General features: G+C 40.0%; 1 protein-coding gene across 1 annotated transcript; it reads left to right on the top strand.

Moving 5' to 3' along the window:
- Positions 1 to 130: 130 nt before the first annotated feature.
- podxl2 (podocalyxin-like 2) lies at positions 131 to 18,489 on the top strand (the record flags this gene model as incomplete). Its single annotated transcript, XM_084543172.1, has 13 exons — positions 131 to 176; positions 6,041 to 6,384; positions 7,473 to 7,818; positions 8,853 to 8,962; positions 9,971 to 10,184; positions 10,664 to 10,825; positions 10,930 to 11,186; positions 11,284 to 11,358; positions 12,875 to 13,031; positions 14,403 to 14,464; positions 16,982 to 17,161; positions 18,142 to 18,303; positions 18,430 to 18,489. The coding sequence occupies exons 1-13, from the start codon at positions 146 to 148 to the stop codon at positions 18,487 to 18,489; spliced, it is 2,160 nt and encodes a 719-aa protein (XP_084399298.1). The 5' UTR covers positions 131 to 145.
- Positions 18,490 to 20,766: the final 2,277 nt, after the last annotated feature.

Genomic DNA, 20,766 nt, shown 5'->3' with positions numbered 1-20,766 from the left:
GTACGGTCACCAGAGACACTCATCCCGCACGCAGACAGGGCATGAGGCGGCCATGAGAGCGGCGTTTCCCTGACGGCCTCCATTCACATCCAGAGAGCATCTGCAGCTGAAATCAGAGCGGAGGAGGGGGAACACTGCAGCAGACATGCCGGGCCTGCTCCATATCACACTGACTGGTAAGTCCCTTTATATAAATAGATATACACCCCCATATATTTATTTCATCCAATCAGCGAGTTATAATTTGACAATATTACAAATAGAAAGCTAATTTTTATATCAAAAACACAAATCCTTCCAGAAAATGTGAAGCAGAAAAATCTTTGGAGACTTTGAAAAACATCACACAGGATGATAAACTCACTGAGCACCAAATGCATGTTTTAAAATTCTCTGTAAGAGTGCGCAGTGCTGCAGAATGAAATATAAAAATGTTATGAATCAGGGTGTAGCCAGTAGTCTGTGCACTGATGTCTGTTCTAATGAACCCATGAGGTTAAATTCTGCGAAGAATGAACGCAGGCTGGCGGAGTGTGGAGGCACTTAAATCAGCAGACACACACTGCAGTGTCCGAAACACACACACACACACACATAGCAGGCACGACCAGATGCTGGGCATAATTAATGACTAAAATAATAATCATCATCATCATTCTTCAACAAGCTACAAGTTTTAATTATAATGATCAACGCTGTCAGCAGATTTGCATCATCATGGATATAAATAACACATTTCCCCTGATTAATTAAGCACTGAACCAATATTTGCAACTAATGGTGCTGTGTTTTAGACTCTAAAATAAGGCAACATTGCCAAAAATCTGTGTAAAATAATTTCAAACGGAGAAATGCAACAAATCCAAAACCTATCCAGAAATTTGCCAGGAAAAACTACATTTTCTTTATTGATTATTGTGTCTGAGGCATAAAATATATAAAATAAAAAATGAGCCTAAAGATTATAATAGATTATTGACTGACTATTTTGTATTGTTATATATATGTGTGCATATATGTTTCTGTATATGTGTTTTTTTAATGCATATTCAGCTGATTGTTTACTTGATGAAGGCTGGCTGTCACCATCATGTTTTTTTATTAATCATCATCATCATTAGCAACGGCTCAGAAGCTCCCCACCCATGAATTCACAGATTCAGCTTCCCTTGAAGACACATTCCAGCTGTTTCTGGTCAAATATGCAGTTCCATCTCTGTGAGGCTACACAAACATGAATCATCAGTTCCAACGCTGCAGTTTTATATATATATAAGCTTTGGAAGTATGTGTTTACTCTGCGATACAAATATTAGCACATTATCAAGGCCTGATAAGAGAGGAACGAGGAGATAATTGGGTGAGGAACTTGTGGTGAAGGGGATTTGGGGGAGGGTCCCAGCCGATCATAAGCCGATCTGGGGGGGTGGGGGTTAAAGTGCGGATGTTGGAAGCTTTAGGTCAAACATATTGTGCTGCAGTGAAAAATCTATCATGACATTTTAATAGACATGTGAACAGAAACTGCTGTGTTGGGGGAAAACCAGCACAATACCACAAGACTAAATGAACATTACACAGCAGAAAACAAACACCCTGAGGCAACAGGAGCTTTAAAAATGATGACAACAAAAGTTATTGATAAGAAATGTAAGAACCATTGGAGTGCAAACCAGTTGGGAAGCTCTTTATAATCTTATACATATGCAGGGAGAGTACAGTCACTTGATGTATCCTCTATTTTGGGATTAATAAAGTGTCTATCCATCTAAGACCCCATCACAGATGTCAGATGTCTCCTACTTTATTTCTGCACATAGCAAAAGCAAGTTGTGAAATCAGAACATAAATAAAAACACCTAATAATTAATTTTCCTTACATACAGCAACAACTGGGACAGTACAAAATAAGGTTTGGTGAAATGGAGAGATCCAGTCCTCTCACGAATAATTTAGGCCGTGCATTCTGCTTTAGTACACAGGTTTACTTGGGTAAACAAGTTTCTGCCAACTCATGTCTTCCTTGTAATATCACTCTGCAGCTATTTCAGCCTGCAAGCTGAGTCAAGTTCAGTTTGGGTCACCTGATTTCACGTGTGACTGCATACATTTCTTTAAATGTGGGACAGATAAATCGTTGGATATTTCTCCATATAAATAAAGTGATTTGTTGGCACTTAAGATTGGAATTAAACTGCACATCCTGCCTCGAGGAGTAAATAATGCTGCTCCTCTTTGTCCCAAATGATTCATTGTTGTAAAGCATCACAGACGAGCCAGACTAACTTGTATAACATCAAATGGCGGGTTCACAGGACATTGACAGCTTTCCTACTGGTTCTTTGTATATTTTGGGTTCCCAGCCACACTCAGGAAGAATTTTTTTGTTATCTCGGGTTCGTTTTTGAACCTCGGAGGATATCTCCACTTATTCTTCCCCCATGGCACACGGCCGTCTTGTTAAGCTCAGTGTGGAGCTTATCTGCTTTAAGCTGATAAGGCTAACTCAGCTGTTCAATCCCTCCGCCTAGAAGGATGCTGGCAGATTTTTCCAAAGTAATTACTGTGCAAAGTTGCCGTTGGAGACAAATATTTTAAGGTCATTGTGTAGTTACGAAATTGGGCGTGTGGTGTGAGACTTTCTTGGACATCAGAGTTGAGGCGTAAGCTCCATCTACTATCATGTGTTGGCTTGCAGTATTGGTGTTTATTGGCTTTAGTAACTTGGTTAGTCACCATGGCAACAATAAGCATGTTCCAGCATAAACATTTCAGTTTGGTTTTAGTTTGGGCTAATTCCAGGATGCTGCATAGACTATGTGCTAACAATGTGTCACCATCTCCTTCCGCTGCATATCCCAGACATGGCCTCTGCCATCTGCTGCTCTATCTACTCGTTTTTAGCTCTGAATGTTTGCCGTGGGTGGAAATGTGTATTTGACGTCTCCTGTCCAAGTGTGAGCACACATCCCTTGACCCTTGTTGGCTTGCTTGTAATTTTCAAGATAAAAAATAATATTGGTTGCTAGTTGTCTAGCTAGCTAGCTACATGTCAACTGCTTTCTATCTCCCAGGGTTTGTTAGTTTAGCTTGTTAGCTATAAAATTAGCATTAGCTTATAAATTAAGTTAATGTACGTTCTTCTGTAACCCTCAAAATATGGTTTTGTACAGATTACTGCAGAACAGCTCTTTTTTTGTTCTTGAGACACAACAGAATAAAAAACACTGTTAGAAAAAGGAATATGCATTCTTATAACCATTCAGAGATATTTTGTTGTAAACAATTTCTGTTTGAGTGACGGGGGTTCTTTCTTTGTCTTTTATATCTATATTCAAAAGACCATTCATCTGAAACTATCATCTTGTATTTATGGTTTTATTAAAGTAGTGTGTGTTTTCAGATTGAACTTTTCTGTTGAAGCTTATCTTGAGGGCTGCTGCCATGTTTATTTTTTTTGTCAAAAAACTGAAAGAAACGCAGTGCCATTGGTCTCCATCAGTAGCTTTTTGTATTTAGAACAAATCAATTACCCTGTAAATAGAGGTCAGTAACAAGAGCATAGGGTAATACAGCCTGTTTTTGAGGCTTCACTCACAGTTGGGATGAACATTTCACCACCACTGCTACTGCACTCCACGATGTTCCCACTTATTCCTCTGGCACAATAACACAGCATCAGGAAGTGTTCAGTAAAGAGAAAGGAAAGCTGAAGATGAAAGCTACATCAGCACCAACATGGTGAATTATAAACCCCCTTTAGACTTTTCACAGAGAAATTGGTGAGGAGATATTTTTGGTGTTATCTTACTTACAGACGATGCTTTTCAAGGCACCGACAATAGGAGAAAGTGTCCGGGGATGTAAATAGACCTCATGGCGCACATCAGCAGAGATAGCTATTTATTTCCCTGAACCATATAGCTTAGTCACAGGACTCAAAATAACCAATAAAAGAAACTTCTGGAAAAGAGGCATGTTGTCTTAAATGGCCATACGATGGCAGAAGAAACCATGAACAGGATGTAAAACTGTATAATTCTTACAGAACAGTACATGGTTCGTGTTTGTGTTTTTTAAAGAAATAGCACAACAACAACAACTACTCAATGAACTGGCATTATATTTTAATGATATTAAAGGCTTTAAGTTATGCCTAGTTAACGATTGCTGACTTGAAAGTTTCAAAATCATTTAAGGTGTGGTTCGCTGTTGTTTGTCATATATGCTTAAAAAGAGTCTGATGGAGGAAACTAGTGGATCTGTGTGAGATGAAAGGGGATATTTGAGGCGTCGGAGAGCTTAACATGCTGCGGACATGTTTCAGACATGTTGGCCATGAAGTTGTAATCTGCTCAGTCAGCCCCTGAGGTCAGACAGCCATCTGTGGTCCCAGACAGGGAATAGGAAACAAGAAGATGACTGTACTGAGGCCTCGCCCTCTCAGTGATGGATTGGTGATGGATGTGCAGACCATGACGGGGAGGATTAAGTGAATCGATAAATTAAGCAAAAATATGATGAAATTAAATAAATTAAATTGTGGATTAACAGATGAGCAACTAAAAGGATGAGCTGATGATTGTAGTGCTACCTTTTTCTGATTAAGGAACAAGCTTTTTTAATGGTTAATACATTACTGTTATTAAATTTTGTTTATGGTGTATATAATCAATATCAGCTCAGTGTGTATGAGGTCTTTAAGATATGATGAAGCTTGGCCTTTAAGAGCCCTGTATGAAAGGCGCAAGATTTTAAACTGTACTTTTAAAATAATAATAATAAATTAATAATAAGAGATCTGTGAATGAAGCCATGTGTGAGTCTGAGAACTCAGCCGCTCTCTCTAATAGATCTCCCAGTACTGCTGATTAGAACCACAAACAGATGTTGTGTGTGCACGACATGACTTGAAGACTTGAGGACGTGACACAAATTTTGGACCCAGTTGGAAAACTTCTCTCACTCCCTGGAAACACACATGATTTATTATTAATATCTGCCCTGACATTTGTTGTTTTAGAGACAAAGCTCAGTTTATAACCGAACACTGGCACCTTTCATACACAAACAAATGACCAAAATCTTATTGGTTTATAGAACGGGTGTGAACACACCCAGGCATTGAGGACACATTTGACTGGAGCTCCCCCTGGTGGCTGGCTGTATAGTATAGATCATAAGCCAATCAATTTTTCTGATATGTTTAACTAGTTATTTGATGCTATAAAGCAGGATACGACATCAGGATGATTGACAGTTATCATTGACAGAAGCTCTGTGAAGCTGTTTGAAATGTACCTGCACACTCCTCAGTGAGAAAATGAACCAACTGAATGAGTGTTTAAGTACACGCTGAAAACACTCGCAGTGACTTTCCAAGGGCAGCCGTGCAGATAAGAGCTCTCCGACGTCTGCCTTTTAACAGTAAATGAAATCACTATAATGTATAATGCAGACGACGCAGTGCTCTTATCTCCACTCATTGTCTGAGTAACAAAACAATAACTGCTGTAAATGTGAATCAGGAGTTGGTTAGAGTCGGTCAATTCATTCAACTTTGTTTGAGAGTTTAGCTTGTTTCGCTCTTTGGTTCTTTTCTTCATTCTTTTTTTTATCATATACTGACGTGTCCAGATTGTAATCCATCCATCATCAATTATCCATCTTTTTGCATACATTAATAATAAAATAAAAAAATAAAAACCTTTCTATACTTACAAATGCAAAATAAATGATTCAAATTAATTTTAATTATTTAGATTGACCACATACCAATCCAAGTTTACAAAACATATTTGGTTAGCCATTAAATTCTGTTATGGAAAGGAATTATTGCTGAAAATATTAGCCATTGTCAATGGTTTTTCCCATATTTTCCACTAAAAATAGTTAGTCATGAAAATACATATCACACTAATTAAGCTGAATATATATATATATTCATCCTGTTGTTTTTTCCTCCTGTATCATTCCAACCAAAAGAATTGCTCCAGAATGACGTAATTTATGATATGTGTTTGTCTTCTCTCTCCCGTAGCCCTTCTGGCCAGCTGTGATGCCTTCAGACTGGGTTTGTCCCAGCGTGTCATACCTCTCAGTCCCCCAGTGGCCAGTCTCTATCAGGATGAAGGCCCAGCAAAGCCACGCTTCGTCCAGGAATTAGTCCGAACCAAACGCCACTCTGTTCACGAGTTAGTGAGAGCCCAGCCTCATTTGGTTCATGACATGGGTTGGCCAGAGATCCACGAAACAACCCGTTCACAGGCCAAGGCGGAGTCGGTCAACTCCTCCCAGTTGAGCGCACCTCCCTCTGCCCGTCAGGGTGCAGCCAGGACCCATGCTGCAGTGGATGAAAGCCTGGATGTGGAAGACGAGATGGAGGTGAGGAATGAGTTTTTGGTGCTGTTCAATGAACTTGACAGGGTTAAAGCTATAATGCTGATCCCTCATGCAGGATCAACCAGCTAATTTTAAGTTAACACTGAGTTCAGTGGCCAGAATAACTGTGGCGGATCAGTTTTATGAATCAAAACCTATAAAAATAATCACCACACAACTGATAATGGAAAAACAACATCCCACAGTAGACAAATTACTGAATTTACTTTAAAATGACCAAGACAATAAAGAAAAGTGATCCTATTACAAATCATACAAATGAAATATATTTACAAATTGAAGTAGCTGCTTTCTGTTCTTGTGCTGTGTTTTGTGTTTGAACCTTTAACTTAACTGAGCTGTTCCATTTTTCACAGTATGCTTTTCATTTGCTGACGTTGTAGGCTACTTACCACCATTATTTTAGTGTTTAGATGTGTAAAATACAAGAATAAGTCAAGAAAACAGAACACCAAATGCGCATGTAAACACACTCATCTAATGAACTACTTCTCCCCTGATCTGTTGGTTTTGCATGGACACCTTGTTTTTCACACGCACAAGCCATTAGTTTGACAAACTCAAGGAGACTGATTATGTCAGTGTTAAATAAGTAAAACTTGTTTCGAGAGCAGGTCCCAGAGGGATGAGGCCCCTCTACAGACACAGAATTTGCATTCAATTATGACAGATAAGTAGATGGATAAATTAATAGATTAACTAAAACATGTTGCCACTTTTAATTATTTAATACAAAGAAATGGAAACAGGGTCTGGTGAAGAGCAAGAGAAAACAAATTACATTTTTACAGTACCTACATGCCAGACAAAACAACATGAAGTAATGATGAGTCATTTGTTTGATCAGCTTTACGATAAGGTTTGTGGTTTGAATGCCAGTTAATCACTGTAATTAAAACAGAAACTCTACATTTGTACCATATGTTTCCTTAGAACAGTCTCTTTTTTCATTTTATAAATATTTAGTTCTCAATCAGTTTCTCTAAGACCATGATGTATTCTGCATCTGGCTGGTTATCAGTTTGCCTCAGTCTCTTTGTTTAAATGACTAAATATCTTTCCACTTCCAGCGTATGGTCCATCTGGCAGTTCCCCAGGATGCCGAAGGCTACAGGGGACACTCAGACCCAGAGATGGAGCTCCTCGGGGGTCCAGGAGCTGGCGATGCCTCCCAGGAGGCTTCTGGCTTTTATGGGACAGACACGGAGGACAGAGACAGAGGAGAAGAGGGAGGAGAGGACAGAGAGAGAAGAGGGGGAGAGGAGGAGTGGGAGAGAGACGCAAGGGAAGACAGAGAGAGAAGAGGGGGAGACGCCATAAAACAGAATAAAGAGAAGGGTGGAGAGACAGATGACCAAGATGTCCTGGAAGCATTAGAGGTCAACCACACCACACCAGATCTGGATGCTATGATTGGTTAGTACACATCATTCCCCTGTAGAATAAAAACACAAGATCACATCCCAGCTTCCTGCTACTCTTATGCAGCAAGAAGCTGCTTCTTCAAAGGCATTTTTTTGTTATTCTACAGATGTCTGAGACTAAATGTTTGCCTGGGGTGAAACCAATTTTGCATTCAGCATTTCTGCCAACTGTGCTGCTGCTCCTTGCTGGGCAAACATTACATTACATCTGCTGTCATAGCTGTAGCAAACCAGGGAAGTGGCCCACACCTGGAGAAAGTAGATTTTAAAATGTTGATTCTGCCAAAGGCAAACTTTCAGTCTGGGCAGACACACATATGTGTAATAACCAAAGTACCTGTGAACATGCAGATGGTGATGGAGAGCAGGATGAGTTTAAAAAAAAGAAAAAAAAAGTAAATCAGGGCTCCAGGGATTTCAGTTTCTGCTTTGGATCCAGACTGAGATATCGCATTATGTTTGGTGGATTATTATGACATTTTGTGCAGACCTTAATGGTTCTTAGCGGATGAAGCCTAATTACTCTTTTATCAGCTGACCTTTCTTTAAGTGCCTCCAGCAACTTGACATTTGTAGTTTTTGTTCGGATGAACTGCCATAAAATGTAGTCCAGAGATTCATGTTCCCTTGAGGATAAATTCTGCTAAGTTTTGTGATTCTCTAATTTTTTTTATGTAGCGTCATCATTAAAGATGCTGTGTTTACCTCTATTAAGGCAACATTAGATGCTAACTAAGATGCTAAACTAAGATGGTGAACATGCTGCATTCACATTGTGTGCTGCTGCCTCTCATTCATTAGTTGAGATTGGAGCTGTCGACCCGAGCAAAACTAAATGTTAGCTACACATCCTCGACTAACATCATACTGCTTAGCAAGCAAAGTGTTTGCCAGAATCACTGTTAAGGACTACCATACAGGAGTGTAATTTCTCATGTATCTCCCATTGACAAAAGCACACTGTCAGATCCTCAAGGCAGCTCACAGCAAGCATGTGTTTCTGACGCGTCCCTTTGTGTCACTCAGGCTACAGCCCATCTTTACAAGCCTCCAGCTCAGAGGAGCCCAGCATCTCCTTCCCAGCTAAGGTGCATGATTCTGGGCTACAGGAGCATCGTGCATCCCCTGTCCTGGAGGTGAGGACAGAGAAATGTGTCATATAATAATAATAATAATAATAAAAAAAAAATATATATGGACAATTTAACTTTTCTTAGAGATTGTGCAGATTAACGGTCTCTTCTATAGAGAAATAAAAGTAACTCTTGTGTTAGATGCGTGGGTCTACACCAAATACTCAACAACTGGTAGGTTTCACAATGAACTTATATATAAAAAAAAAATTATTTACACCTCCTAGCAATTTGTGCCTTTTATAAAAATATTTTTAATTTTGGCCGGTTTATTAAAGTTACAAATTGAAATATTTTCCCAGTGACAAATACAAAAAATGTAACAAAACACATTCATGGGTCATAAACTGACTCTGGGCTCTTGTTGCAGAGTAGTCATCGACAGGTAAATGTGGCATTAATCTTACTAGCCCCCATTACTAAGTGCTGAGGATAATTATCCTGATTTAAGAGGTGAATCACTACTGTGCTGATGTTCAATGGCACCATAACGTGGAGAAGTCATCGGCTACGGGTAGACGGCAACTGGATCAAAGTAAATCAGATGTAATCCAGGGATCATCTACTGAATACTTTAGTCTTTAACAGCTAAATGCCATTAGCAGTGGCTCGTTGGCCCGTACTGACTGGGCAAATGGGGATAACTAACTCACCAATGTAATTATTTTTAAACCCTCTTTCCACAAATTGTCCCTTGTGTCTCCAAAACAGTTGTGACTCATCAAAGAATGGACATGGTCCTTCTGAGGGTGTCCTGTGGTGTCTGGCAACAGACTATTGTTAGTGGGAGCCTTTGAGTCCTATGGGTTGAGGGGAGGGGCCTCTGTGGATCATCCCACAGATACTTGATCAGTTTAATCACAATGTTAAACCACTGTCAGTTGTTTAACGTTGTGGCTGATTGGTGTACACTTTGATATGTCTTCACTGCAGTAACTACTGCTACTACTACTACTGCCACTGCTATATATCTGTTGAGAATCTCCCAGTAACTTAATGTCTGCCATGCAGGTGAGGCCATCAGAAAAAGATATGTGGGAGGCGGAGGGGGAGGAAGAAGTTCAATCCAGCGGCTATGGAGTCTTTCGCTCCTCCATCCCTACTACTAGTACTTCATCCACTGCTACTTCCTCTGCTGCTGTGGCTGGTGGAGACGCTGAAGCTACTGCCACACCTGAGACTGACACAGGCACAGATTTTGGGCTGCTCGGAAGTTACACAAAAGGTATATCAAAAATATTAATGTTGGGTTTGTTTTCATCTTGTTCTTTTAATTTCACACCCTTGTGGTTTATACTTACAATTTAGAAATGATTTATTATTTGTGCAACAAGAACAGATAGACGAGGTGTTGTTTGAAACAGGCATGTTAAATGAGAGGATTGGTACCACATGGTTAGTGTAGCTTAGCATTCAGACTAGAAACAGGGGGCAACTATTAACCTGTGTCTGTCCATCAAAATCCATATACTAACTATTACTTTATATTCCCCACTATGCATTACTTCAGGTGCTTTTGTGCCATTTAATATAGGATATGTCTAATTCAGGGTCTCATTAATGTAATTTGTCTTGTGGAATCCAACACAGCAAGGAAGTAAATACAGATCCAACTTTTCAATTCATTGATGTTTCCACGAAAGATTTAAGGTTATAATAAATATTTATAAGTGCTGTTGTTTTATCTCTTGCTTGTTGCTTCAGATTTGACTGAGGATGAAGAGACAAAGAGGAAGGAGAAAGAGGAGGAAACAGGTCTGACACACATAAACGTATTTACCCAGAATCCCACTGTAGCAGAGGTTGGCTTGGCTCCCAGCAGAGAGCCTCTGCAGCCCAGTGTGGAGGAAGAACACGAGTTGAAAGGTGAGCAGTAAATAGTGACCGGTATAAATCTCACGTGAAACCTTGACATATGTAGCAACTGCAGCATGTCAGATAAATGCACAACAAACTTTGTCTCCTTCAAGGATTCAGACTGGAAGACAGAAGCGAAGATGTTGACAAAGAGAAAAGGAGAAAGATGTCGCGAGAGGAAACAAGAATCCGGCACATCGTCCCGCTCACCGCAGATCCCTACCCGACTATCGGCTTCACTGAGTCATCCTGGGATAGGCTGGAAAAAACCACGCCCCTACAGGCCGGGAGGTCGGAGGTCAAGGGAGGTGGGGTCACAGAGGTCCTCTTACCGTACAGTTATCCCAGCGAGATGGAGGAGGCGCGTCAGGTATATTTTCAGACACACTAGGGGAGGCTAACATTGACACAATCTTACATTTACTATGATTCACATTATTGTTGTTTTCCAACTCCGAATCTTTCAGGTAGTGTGTGTAGACTGGAGTGAGCTGACTGGACGAGGATATGTCATCCTGAACATGACGCAAAACTTGAAATGCGTAAGTACAGAGAATGGATTTTCAAAACAAAGGTGCCACATTTATCACTTTAAATCACTTTAAGAGCTTAATTTAAAACAACTGCTGTCAACACAGACCATCAAGAATGGCCGCAACATACACATGTCTGTAGCTATGAAGTAAACTAGAATTCTAAGAAATGCTTCTTTGTTTCACACACACACATTTGGCAAGAAAGTAATTTTTTTCTTGTCAAGTAACATGTTTAACTCAATTTTTGGAAAATGTACTGACGCGTTACTTTAATTATAAAGTAACAAACTGAATCAGAATCAGAATCAGAATCAGCTTTAATGACCAAGTATGTGCACATACAGGGAATTTGACTCCGGTAACTTTACTCTCTTGTACATAAACACACGAACTTAAACAAGTGAAAGAAAATTAAAAATAAAAATAAAATAAAATAAATCTCAATCTATACACATAAAATATAGAATAAGAGCAGATATATACACCAAACCATTTGTACAGTGACTATACAGTAGTGCAGAGTTATTGTTTGTTCATGTGAATGGTCTCACACTCTGTGACTGCTCAGAGTTCATCAGAGCTACAGCTTGGGGGAAGAAATTGACCTTGTGGCGGGTTGTTTTGGCGTACAGCGCTCTGTAACGCTGGCCTGAGGATGTCACAAAATGTCTGTGTTAGAAAAAATATATTGATTTATACATCTTTTTTTTTTTTTACCAGAGTTCGATCCACAGCTTTCATAACAGCCCAACCCAGGGTCAGTTTGAACGAAACCAAGCTTCCCTTCCTTTTCATCCTTTTATTAAGAATAAGTATAAGTATAACCTTTATTTGTCCCGCAATGGGGAAATTGCAGTTTGCAACAGCTTACAGAGAGAGCAAAAAAAATATTAAGAGTAAAAAGAGTAGCGTATAAAAGATAAATGATGAAATAAAATAGGATAAAAAAATTACACAGATGAATTGTCAGATATCACACAGACCAGGTGTAACTGGGCAAATAATAACTGAATTATTATTTGCCCCCTAAAACCAACATCCCTCATCCAGGTTATTAATGCAGATCTGATGCCTTCTTCACTGATTTAGATTTAGATTAAACTTTATTGTTGTTGCATATTGCACCGGTACATACACAGTGAAATGCAGTTTTGCATCGAAGTGCCAATAACAAAAAATGAGACATTTTTGTAATTGAAGAAAGAACCAGACTATCCTCCCACACTGTCGGAACAAGACAACAAGTGAAGAAGGACGTCTGGAGAGTTTTAAAGACGAGACTGCTGGAGGTCATTTGCTTTTTTGTGTGTGTGATGGTGAGGGAGGAAGCGCCCTGTCGCCATGGCAGCAACACAAACCCTTACTGCGACTGCGTTGTTACATTGATGGAGTCAGAACTGTACTCCCACAGCACATCCCCTCTCTTCTCCTTTATCAGAGCGGACGTTATTACTCTGTGCAAGTTCAGAAAAATCAGTTGATGACATGGAGAAAAATTTGTGTGTGTGTGTGTGTGAGACAGGAGGAATTTCGCGCAGACCAGGGCGTACGTTTGTTGAAGATCATGGAGCGAGTGTTTGCACGTAGGATGAATAGCCCTGAAGGATCATGGGTAATCTACCTCAGCAAGCCGACCCACCAGCAACACCAGCTGCTGATGAACGTGGCATCTGAGCAGGGTACACACATACACACACACACACACACACACACACACACTCAGGTCCTTCTACAACATTTCTGTTTGATTAAGGTCAGGACTTGCATTCATTTTGTTCTTTAACCATTCTTTAATAGAAGGACTTGAAATGTTGAAATGTTCTTTTTGGAGAGCAGTGTCTTTGTCCTTGCCACTCTGCCATCACACCATTGTTGTTCAGTGGTCTCCTGATGGTGGATTCATGAACATTAGCCCATATGAGAGAGGCCTTTAGTTGCATTAGAAGCTACCCTGGGTTCCTTTGTGACCTCCCAGACTATTATGTGTCTTTCTTTTGGAGTGATCTTAGAAGTGGCCTTAAAAGTGAAGCATAGGGACTGAAGACCAAGATGTCCTGAGTTTCAGAATAAATGAGGGCATCTCAGACAATATGCCCATTTGTAGTTCTTCTCGAGTTGGGCCTGCTGTGCCTCAACAATAAGGCAACTATGATTGGAGGGACTTCAGGAAGAAAATATGACCTGGACGTCCTTGTAAGCTAAAAGAAGTTCTGATGAATGTACTCTGAAACATTAGATTTTTGCAAAAAGCAGACTGGTGTTGGAACATTTTATTTCCTTCTCTGGACAAAAATAGCTGTTTTGACATCACAAGCAGTTTTTTTTTTTTTTTTTTTTTAAAGCAGCCTCCATCAAGTGTAATATCAGAAAACCTTCAACAATCCTTCAGTGCATACAGACTGGTTGATTCAGGATGTTCTGACCCTAAACGGTGTGTTGACCAGTGTTGGGCATGTACTTTGCCTTTTAAAAAGTAATTAGTTATAGTTAGTAGTTACTTCTCCCAAAAAGTAACTGAGTTAGTAACTGAATTACTCCACTATAAAAGTAACTAGTTACCAGGGAAAGTAACTATTGCGTTACTTTAAAAAAAAAAAGTTTAAATGCGTCTAAGAATTAGATTTTTTTCTGAGCGTAATGTACACTTCACGTGTACGTTCTTGCCTTTTACCTCAATGAGATTAAAGTAGTGCCTATACTTCCACCTTGAAAACGGCAACTTTACCTCTGAATGCTCCGAACTCTCCATTGCTGCAGTCTATCTCTGATCGCTTGTGTGATACTGCTATGCGCTTTTGTGTGTAAACAACACCCTCCCAACTGAACGCTGCCCTACCCCACCCATAGGGGGAAAAAAAAAACACCTTTGCAGCTCTTGTGGCTGGCTGACAGTGCACCGTAACATACCACATTTAACTGTTGGTAACGGCGTTGTAACGGAGGAAATAGTAATTAGTTAGATTACTCGTTACTGAAAAAAATAATGCAGTTTTGACGCTTGTTGTTGGCTTGTTGGACTGTGTAAACATCGTTAAATGTGTGTCTTTCAGGAGTGATAGCTACCAAGGAAGTGCTGGGCATGCTGGGAGAGATCAGGAAAAGTCTCAATAAGGTATGACATCCAGAATAGTTTGAATACAGTCTGCAGTCGAAAATTATAATATGCAAATGAAACCAGATTTCAGCAGTTTCTGGCCAATTACAACTCAATGAAGCCCCACAAGAACATTTTCCTAAAAATTAAAACTTCTCCTACTTTGGCTTTCTCTGATGTTTGCTGTCACGGAGCTCAAAGTCTCTTCACTTCAAAAATATATAATAAAAATAAACAAATAAAAATAAAATAAACAGATCAGGGGCGGCACAGTGGAGTTGTGGTTGGCACAGATGCCTCACAGCAAGACGGTTCCGGGTTCCAATCCATGGGCCAACTGGGGCCTTTCTGTGTGCAGTTTGCATGTTCTGCCTGTGTCTGCGTGGGTTCTCTCCAGGTACTCCAGCTTCCTCCCACCGTCCAAATACATGCTGGTTAAGTTCACTGGTGATTCTAAATTGGCCGTAGGTGTGCATGTGAGTAGGGCTGAAACGATTCGTCGAGTTACTCGATTAACTCGATTACAAAAATTGGTCGAGGCAAAAACTCTGCCTCGAAGCCTCGTTAAATTCCTATGACGCGCACTATACGCGCAGGGATCTGATTGTTCCACACGGACCGTTGTTTTGGAAGCCCACCACTAGCGCGAGATACATTTTGAATTTAGTTGGCGCGATGGCGGAGAGTAAAGATGCCCATAAACGGCAAAAAATGTCTAAAGTTTGGGATCATTACATTCTAAAAAAGGAAGAGAACAAAGTGCAGATACTGCAAAGTAGACCTGGCGTACCACAGCAGGACAAGCTCAATGATCCAGCATCTGAACAGAAAACATCCACATGCTGTTTCACCAAGCGTCGCTGAAACAAGGTAACGTATAACCTATACATTAATGTTCGCTGATTTTAATCGCATACTGTATGTAGCGATGTCATGATGCGGTTTGACTAGATATGATGTTTAGCTTCAGGGGCGGAGTGGCAATCGGGACGACCGGGTCGGCCGAAGGATTTACGCAGCGGATCACAAATTGAGCGGCCGCGAGGCGAACGCGACCGGCCTGAGCTTATCAGAATCATTGACGTTAATAAATTCTCCGCGAATAGCGGCCAAATACTCCCATATACTCCCCTATTATCACAAACTGAGCGGCCGCGAGGCGAACGCGACCGGCCTGAGCTTATCAGAATCATTGACGTTACTAAATTCTCTGCACCCTCATCTCTCTCACTCTTCCTCACGCACAGCACGCGTTCACAAAAAAACACACAGGTTGCTAGGTTACCATAGCAAATAGGCTCACCCCAGAAATTATGTATTATTTGTTAGTAGCCTAATGGTAAATGCTGCAGGTGTAGAAATCTACATAAAACGGATATTTACTTTGATGTCAGGGCGAGATTACAGCATGAAACTTGTTGTGCATATTAATAAATTAAATTGCTTTTTGTTTTACAGTAAGTTTGCTTAACTGTATTGTTATGTAATTGTTGGCACTGGCACTTTTAATGGGTAAATTGCAATGCATGGGCTTAGTTTTGGAGCCAAATGTTGGAGTTGGAGTTCTCTGTTTTTTTGAGAAATAAAAGGCAAATGCTTGATCATTTTACAGCCACATAATTTTCGTTATGCATCATTTGTTTTGGTTGTTTAAAAACGTAAAAAAAAATATCCGATTAATCGATTAATCGATCGATAAAGTGCTAGATTAATCGATTACAAAAAGAATCGATAGCTGCAGCCCTGCATGTGAGTGTGAATGGTTGTCTGTCTCTGTGTTAGCCCTGCGATAGACTGGAGACCTGTCCAGGGTGTACCCCGCCTCTCGCCCAATGATGGCTGGGATAGGCTCCTGCAGACCCCGCGACCCTTCACAGGACAAGCGGTTACAGAAAATGAATGAATGAATGAATAAACAGATCATAAATTTCTCCTCTAATTAAAAAAGCTGCATATAAGGCTGCCTTTCTTCACCAAAGAGTTAAATGACACAGTTCATATCCCGTCAGGAATTACATGAAGCAGTTGTGAAATATAATTAGATGATTTAGCAGCATATTTTGTAGAGTAAAAGGGTCGTGACTTTTTTTTAGCACTCTAACGAAATATGAGATGTGTGTGTTTACGTTCATTCGAGATTCAAGAAGTTTATTGTCATATACACAGCAAAGGTTACACAGCTTACTTTGCGAGTTCCCTTCACACACAACTAAAATAAACAACTAAAGTAAAATAAAGGAAATAAACTTTACTTTAATAAAATAAGCGAGTACTATGTTCAAAAGGGTAGAATATAGTCAGAATATAATGTGCATTTAGTTGTGCAATACTGTCCCAGTGGCCTGACACATTGTTTACATTGTACGAGCTTGCAAAAGACGTGCAAATATCACATTGTCACTGATACGTGCAGATGACATATGTTAAAATGTTCAAAACTGCAGTGAGTATGTGATTCAGTAGCCTGAAGGCCTGCGATATCCAGTCTTACCACTGACTTTCCGTGTGTGTGTGTTTGTGTGTGTTTGCGTGCAGGTGGGCATCCAGAACTACAGCGCCGCCAGCACCTGTCAGTCTCGGCCCAGCCAGACACGCAGCGACTATGGCAAACTATTTGTGGTTCTTGTGATCATCGGCTCCGTCTGCATGGTCATCATCACGTCTGGATTCATTTACATCTGCTGGCAGAGACGACTGCCTGCGACTAAGACTGCGGTAGGTCAACACACACCCTATGTACACACACGCACACACACATCGGTCCATTCTTTTATGTAACTGTGGGGTCTGAGTCAAAGGTTCCCTGTCAATGGAAACTTTTTTATAATGGCACGCTGAATCACTCATCCTCCATTATAACATCAATATTTGAACATACACTCACTCACCAGTTCATTAGGTGCACTAGTGAAATCAATGCATTCTAATATAACAGTCTTGCACTAAATCTTAGCTTCATGAAGGTTATGATATTCAGCATTTCATTCAAATAACTGAGAGAGCTGTTGATTCAACTGTGTTTTCATTTTGGAGGTTGTGGTTTTTAGTACTAATGAACTGTATTGTGTTGTACTGACACGTTTGTTATTATTTTGTCAACCCTATTCTGTTTTGTGGGCTTGACAGAATAGCAGAAGCACTTTAATGTTTCATTCAATCCAGTTTAACAGCAACAGAAACCTCATCCTCCAAAACAATCATCTGGTTGAATTACCACTCAACTGAAGCTAAGATTTAGTGCAGGACTGTTTGTTTTCCCTTGTATACCTAATGATATGAAGTGAATAAAGATCAGTTTAGCCAGTTTCTGCACCACCCATGCTATATGCTGTAAATAGCACGTCGGCTGACAGCTGTCATAAAACTTTTTTTTCCTGAATGGGGGTGAACGTCAGTATTTCCCTCCAGATTGAGTGAAACTCACCAACACTCACAGTTGGTAAAATGGTGCGTTCAGTTCACAATTCACAAAAATATGAACGTGCACAACACTGGCTGTAGTACTTTTGTTGTATTTCAGGACTGACTTATATATTTTGCATGTCACCGTAGTATGGGCTTCATCTTTCGTCAAGTATTTCCACACACTTGATGAACTGCTGCTAGTTTGCTGCAATGACCCACTGGGCTCCTCACCTGTCTTTTAGGAGGCGTCCATATCGTCACTGTTCTTTGCTGCTCTTTTTAACTCACAGTTTCGTGCTGAGGAGCTTCACTTTGTGGAGAATGGTTACCATGACAACCCCACGCTGGACGTCACCAACGACCCCCACCCTGAGATGCGAGAGAAAAAGCCAAGTGCAAATGGGCTCGCGGGTGGAGGAGAAGGAGGTGGGGAGGAGAGCAATCGCTGGCAGGTGATTGGATGAGAAACTATCGATTGATGGAACTGTTCGTGGTCTTTGTTGGGAACTTTATTGATTATTTATGTATAATTTATTTGGTGGAGCAGTGGTATCCAAACTCTCATCTTTATTTTTCAGGTGTTTGTCAATCAAGCGGCGACCGAGGAGGAAGAAGAGGAGCAGGACACACATCTCTGATTGACAAAGATGAAGAGGAGGTGTCTTTCCACAGACAGATGATGTGGAACATAGAGGAAAGAGGAAGATGATTGTGGTGGAAGAGAAAGAAAAGAAAGAATACAACATGTATTTGGTAGAGAGAGCAAATAAATGAGAGGAGGGGGAGATTAAGGTATAAAGTCTGAGTGACAGATGTCAAAGAGTTAAGGACTGAGGCTAGTAGGAGGAGAACCAGAGGAGTCACTGATGCCATCTTGGAGATTAGACATTGGGGTTTACATAAATACAATCTATTCCTGTGCCAAACCGGAATTCAGTGAAAGACAAGAATCTTCCCAGGTGCTGACATAATCAGTAAAGTTGAGAATCCATGTTTGATCATAGGAGATATAATGACACCATAAACCATAAACCACTCCTGTTTCGTGTGCCTTACGCTTTTAGCTCTTGGGACCGTGGCTGCACGAGACAATTTAAACTAAAGGTAGTGACAAATGACAAACTTTTACACCTTTAATGTTTGAATGTACTTTAAAATTTTATTCCTATTTACTGCAACAAATCATTTGATAAAATTCTGACTTTGATTGCAGTTGAATTTCACCAAGTACATTTATTTATTTTCTGCTAAATTATACTTTCAACTTGACTACATTTCAAAGAAATTTACTGTACTCTGTACTCAATCTGTAAAATTACAGCAACAATAATCCAGGAATATGTATTATTTGTTTTTTTGAAAAAAATGCTGCTTAAAATGTACTTTCACTTGCTTTAAAAAGATATTATGAATGTAAGACTAGGAATGGAGTATTTTTACAATGTGCCATCATTGTTGATTTTAGAGTAGGCTTGCCGCTAAATGCTACAGAATTAAGAATATCCTAATAAGCAGAAACAGAGCCCCTAATGTCTGACTGTAGTGACAGCAGAGACTCCTCTTAGCTACTCCTCTGAACTACCGATACGAAGGTTTAGCCTGTTGCGACTTTGAAAGTAAGGTTTTGGCACTTTATTGATTCCTCTTGGAAATAGTGACTATCATCATAAAAATGCTGCATCATGTTAAATGTATCACATACAGTGACAGAAATATCTCTATTTTGCTTATAGGAATGGTTGTAACCGCTGAGGATGTTTACTCATGTGATTGCTATACTTACGTGCTCTTAGCCTAATATGCTTTATTTTCCAGTAGTGCTGGAATGGCTGCTGCATCCTCCGTGGCTAATTCTTGAGGCAGTGACACATGGGCAACATTTAGAAGTCAAAAGCATGAAAGTATGCCAAGATAAAGCGTTGAAGTATAAATTCGAGCCCCAAGTCTTCAGTGTTTTAACATTAAATGTCGCCACTGTGGTCATGTCTGAGTCATTTGAGACTCAAATCCAGTGTTCAAGTCGGACACGTCCAAATCTGGAGTTATATCCCATACGCTACAATCATGACCAATTCACAGCTACGGCGATACTGAAGTCATCGCAGTTTTTCATTCAAGCCAACAGTTATATCCAAGTGACACTGATCAAAGCAGTTTCTGCAGTCGGGTCCGAGTCACTGCTGTAACGTTCATGTCATGTTCAGGATGTTTTAGCCATGTTTTGGTCATGTTTGAGTGAAATGTTTAAGTCACTAGAAGCATGTCCATATCTTTACAGGGATGTTATAGTCTGCAGTCGTTTGAGTCACAAATGTTCATGTTCAAATGACTGTGTCAATACAGTAAGTAACAGAAACACTTAAATGTCTGATTCAGCATGGTCATGTCCAAGTCACTGCTCACATTAAAGTTGGAGTTAATACACCGCATGCACAGTTATTAGGCAAGTTGTATATTTGAGGATTCCTTTTATTACTGAACAACTACAGTGTCCTGGGTCCATCTGACATGGTAATAAACCTCAAATATACAATATTTAAGAAAGTAAAAGTGAGATTTTGGCTTTCTTAGGAGAATATCTATCAGCTTTTTGTGCAGCAGCAACCACAGCTGGAAAGTGGGCTCCTGTTGATGGGTTCCTCGTGGCCAAAACGTTTAATGGTTCTGTAGGCATGTCCCATAATCTTAGCAATTTCAAGAGTGCTGCATCTCTCTCCTCTGAAAGCCTTTATACAATTTTTGAGATTGTCAGATAATGCTGTTTTTTTTTTTTTTTTTTTTTTTGCCAAATTTTGCCTGCGGATAAGAAGCTGCCTAATAATTATCCACACCTTGATATAGGGTGTTGATCTCTTTAGGCCACAACCTCCCTCATTACACAAACACTCATCACCTGATATGCTTAAATCCAATAA

Source organism: Chelon labrosus (genome assembly GCF_963514085.1).
Source record: "Chelon labrosus genome assembly, chromosome: 4".
Lineage (NCBI taxonomy): Eukaryota > Metazoa > Chordata > Actinopteri > Mugiliformes > Mugilidae > Chelon > Chelon labrosus.
Note: the sequence above shows the minus strand (reverse complement) of the source record. Positions and strands in the feature narration are given on the sequence as shown.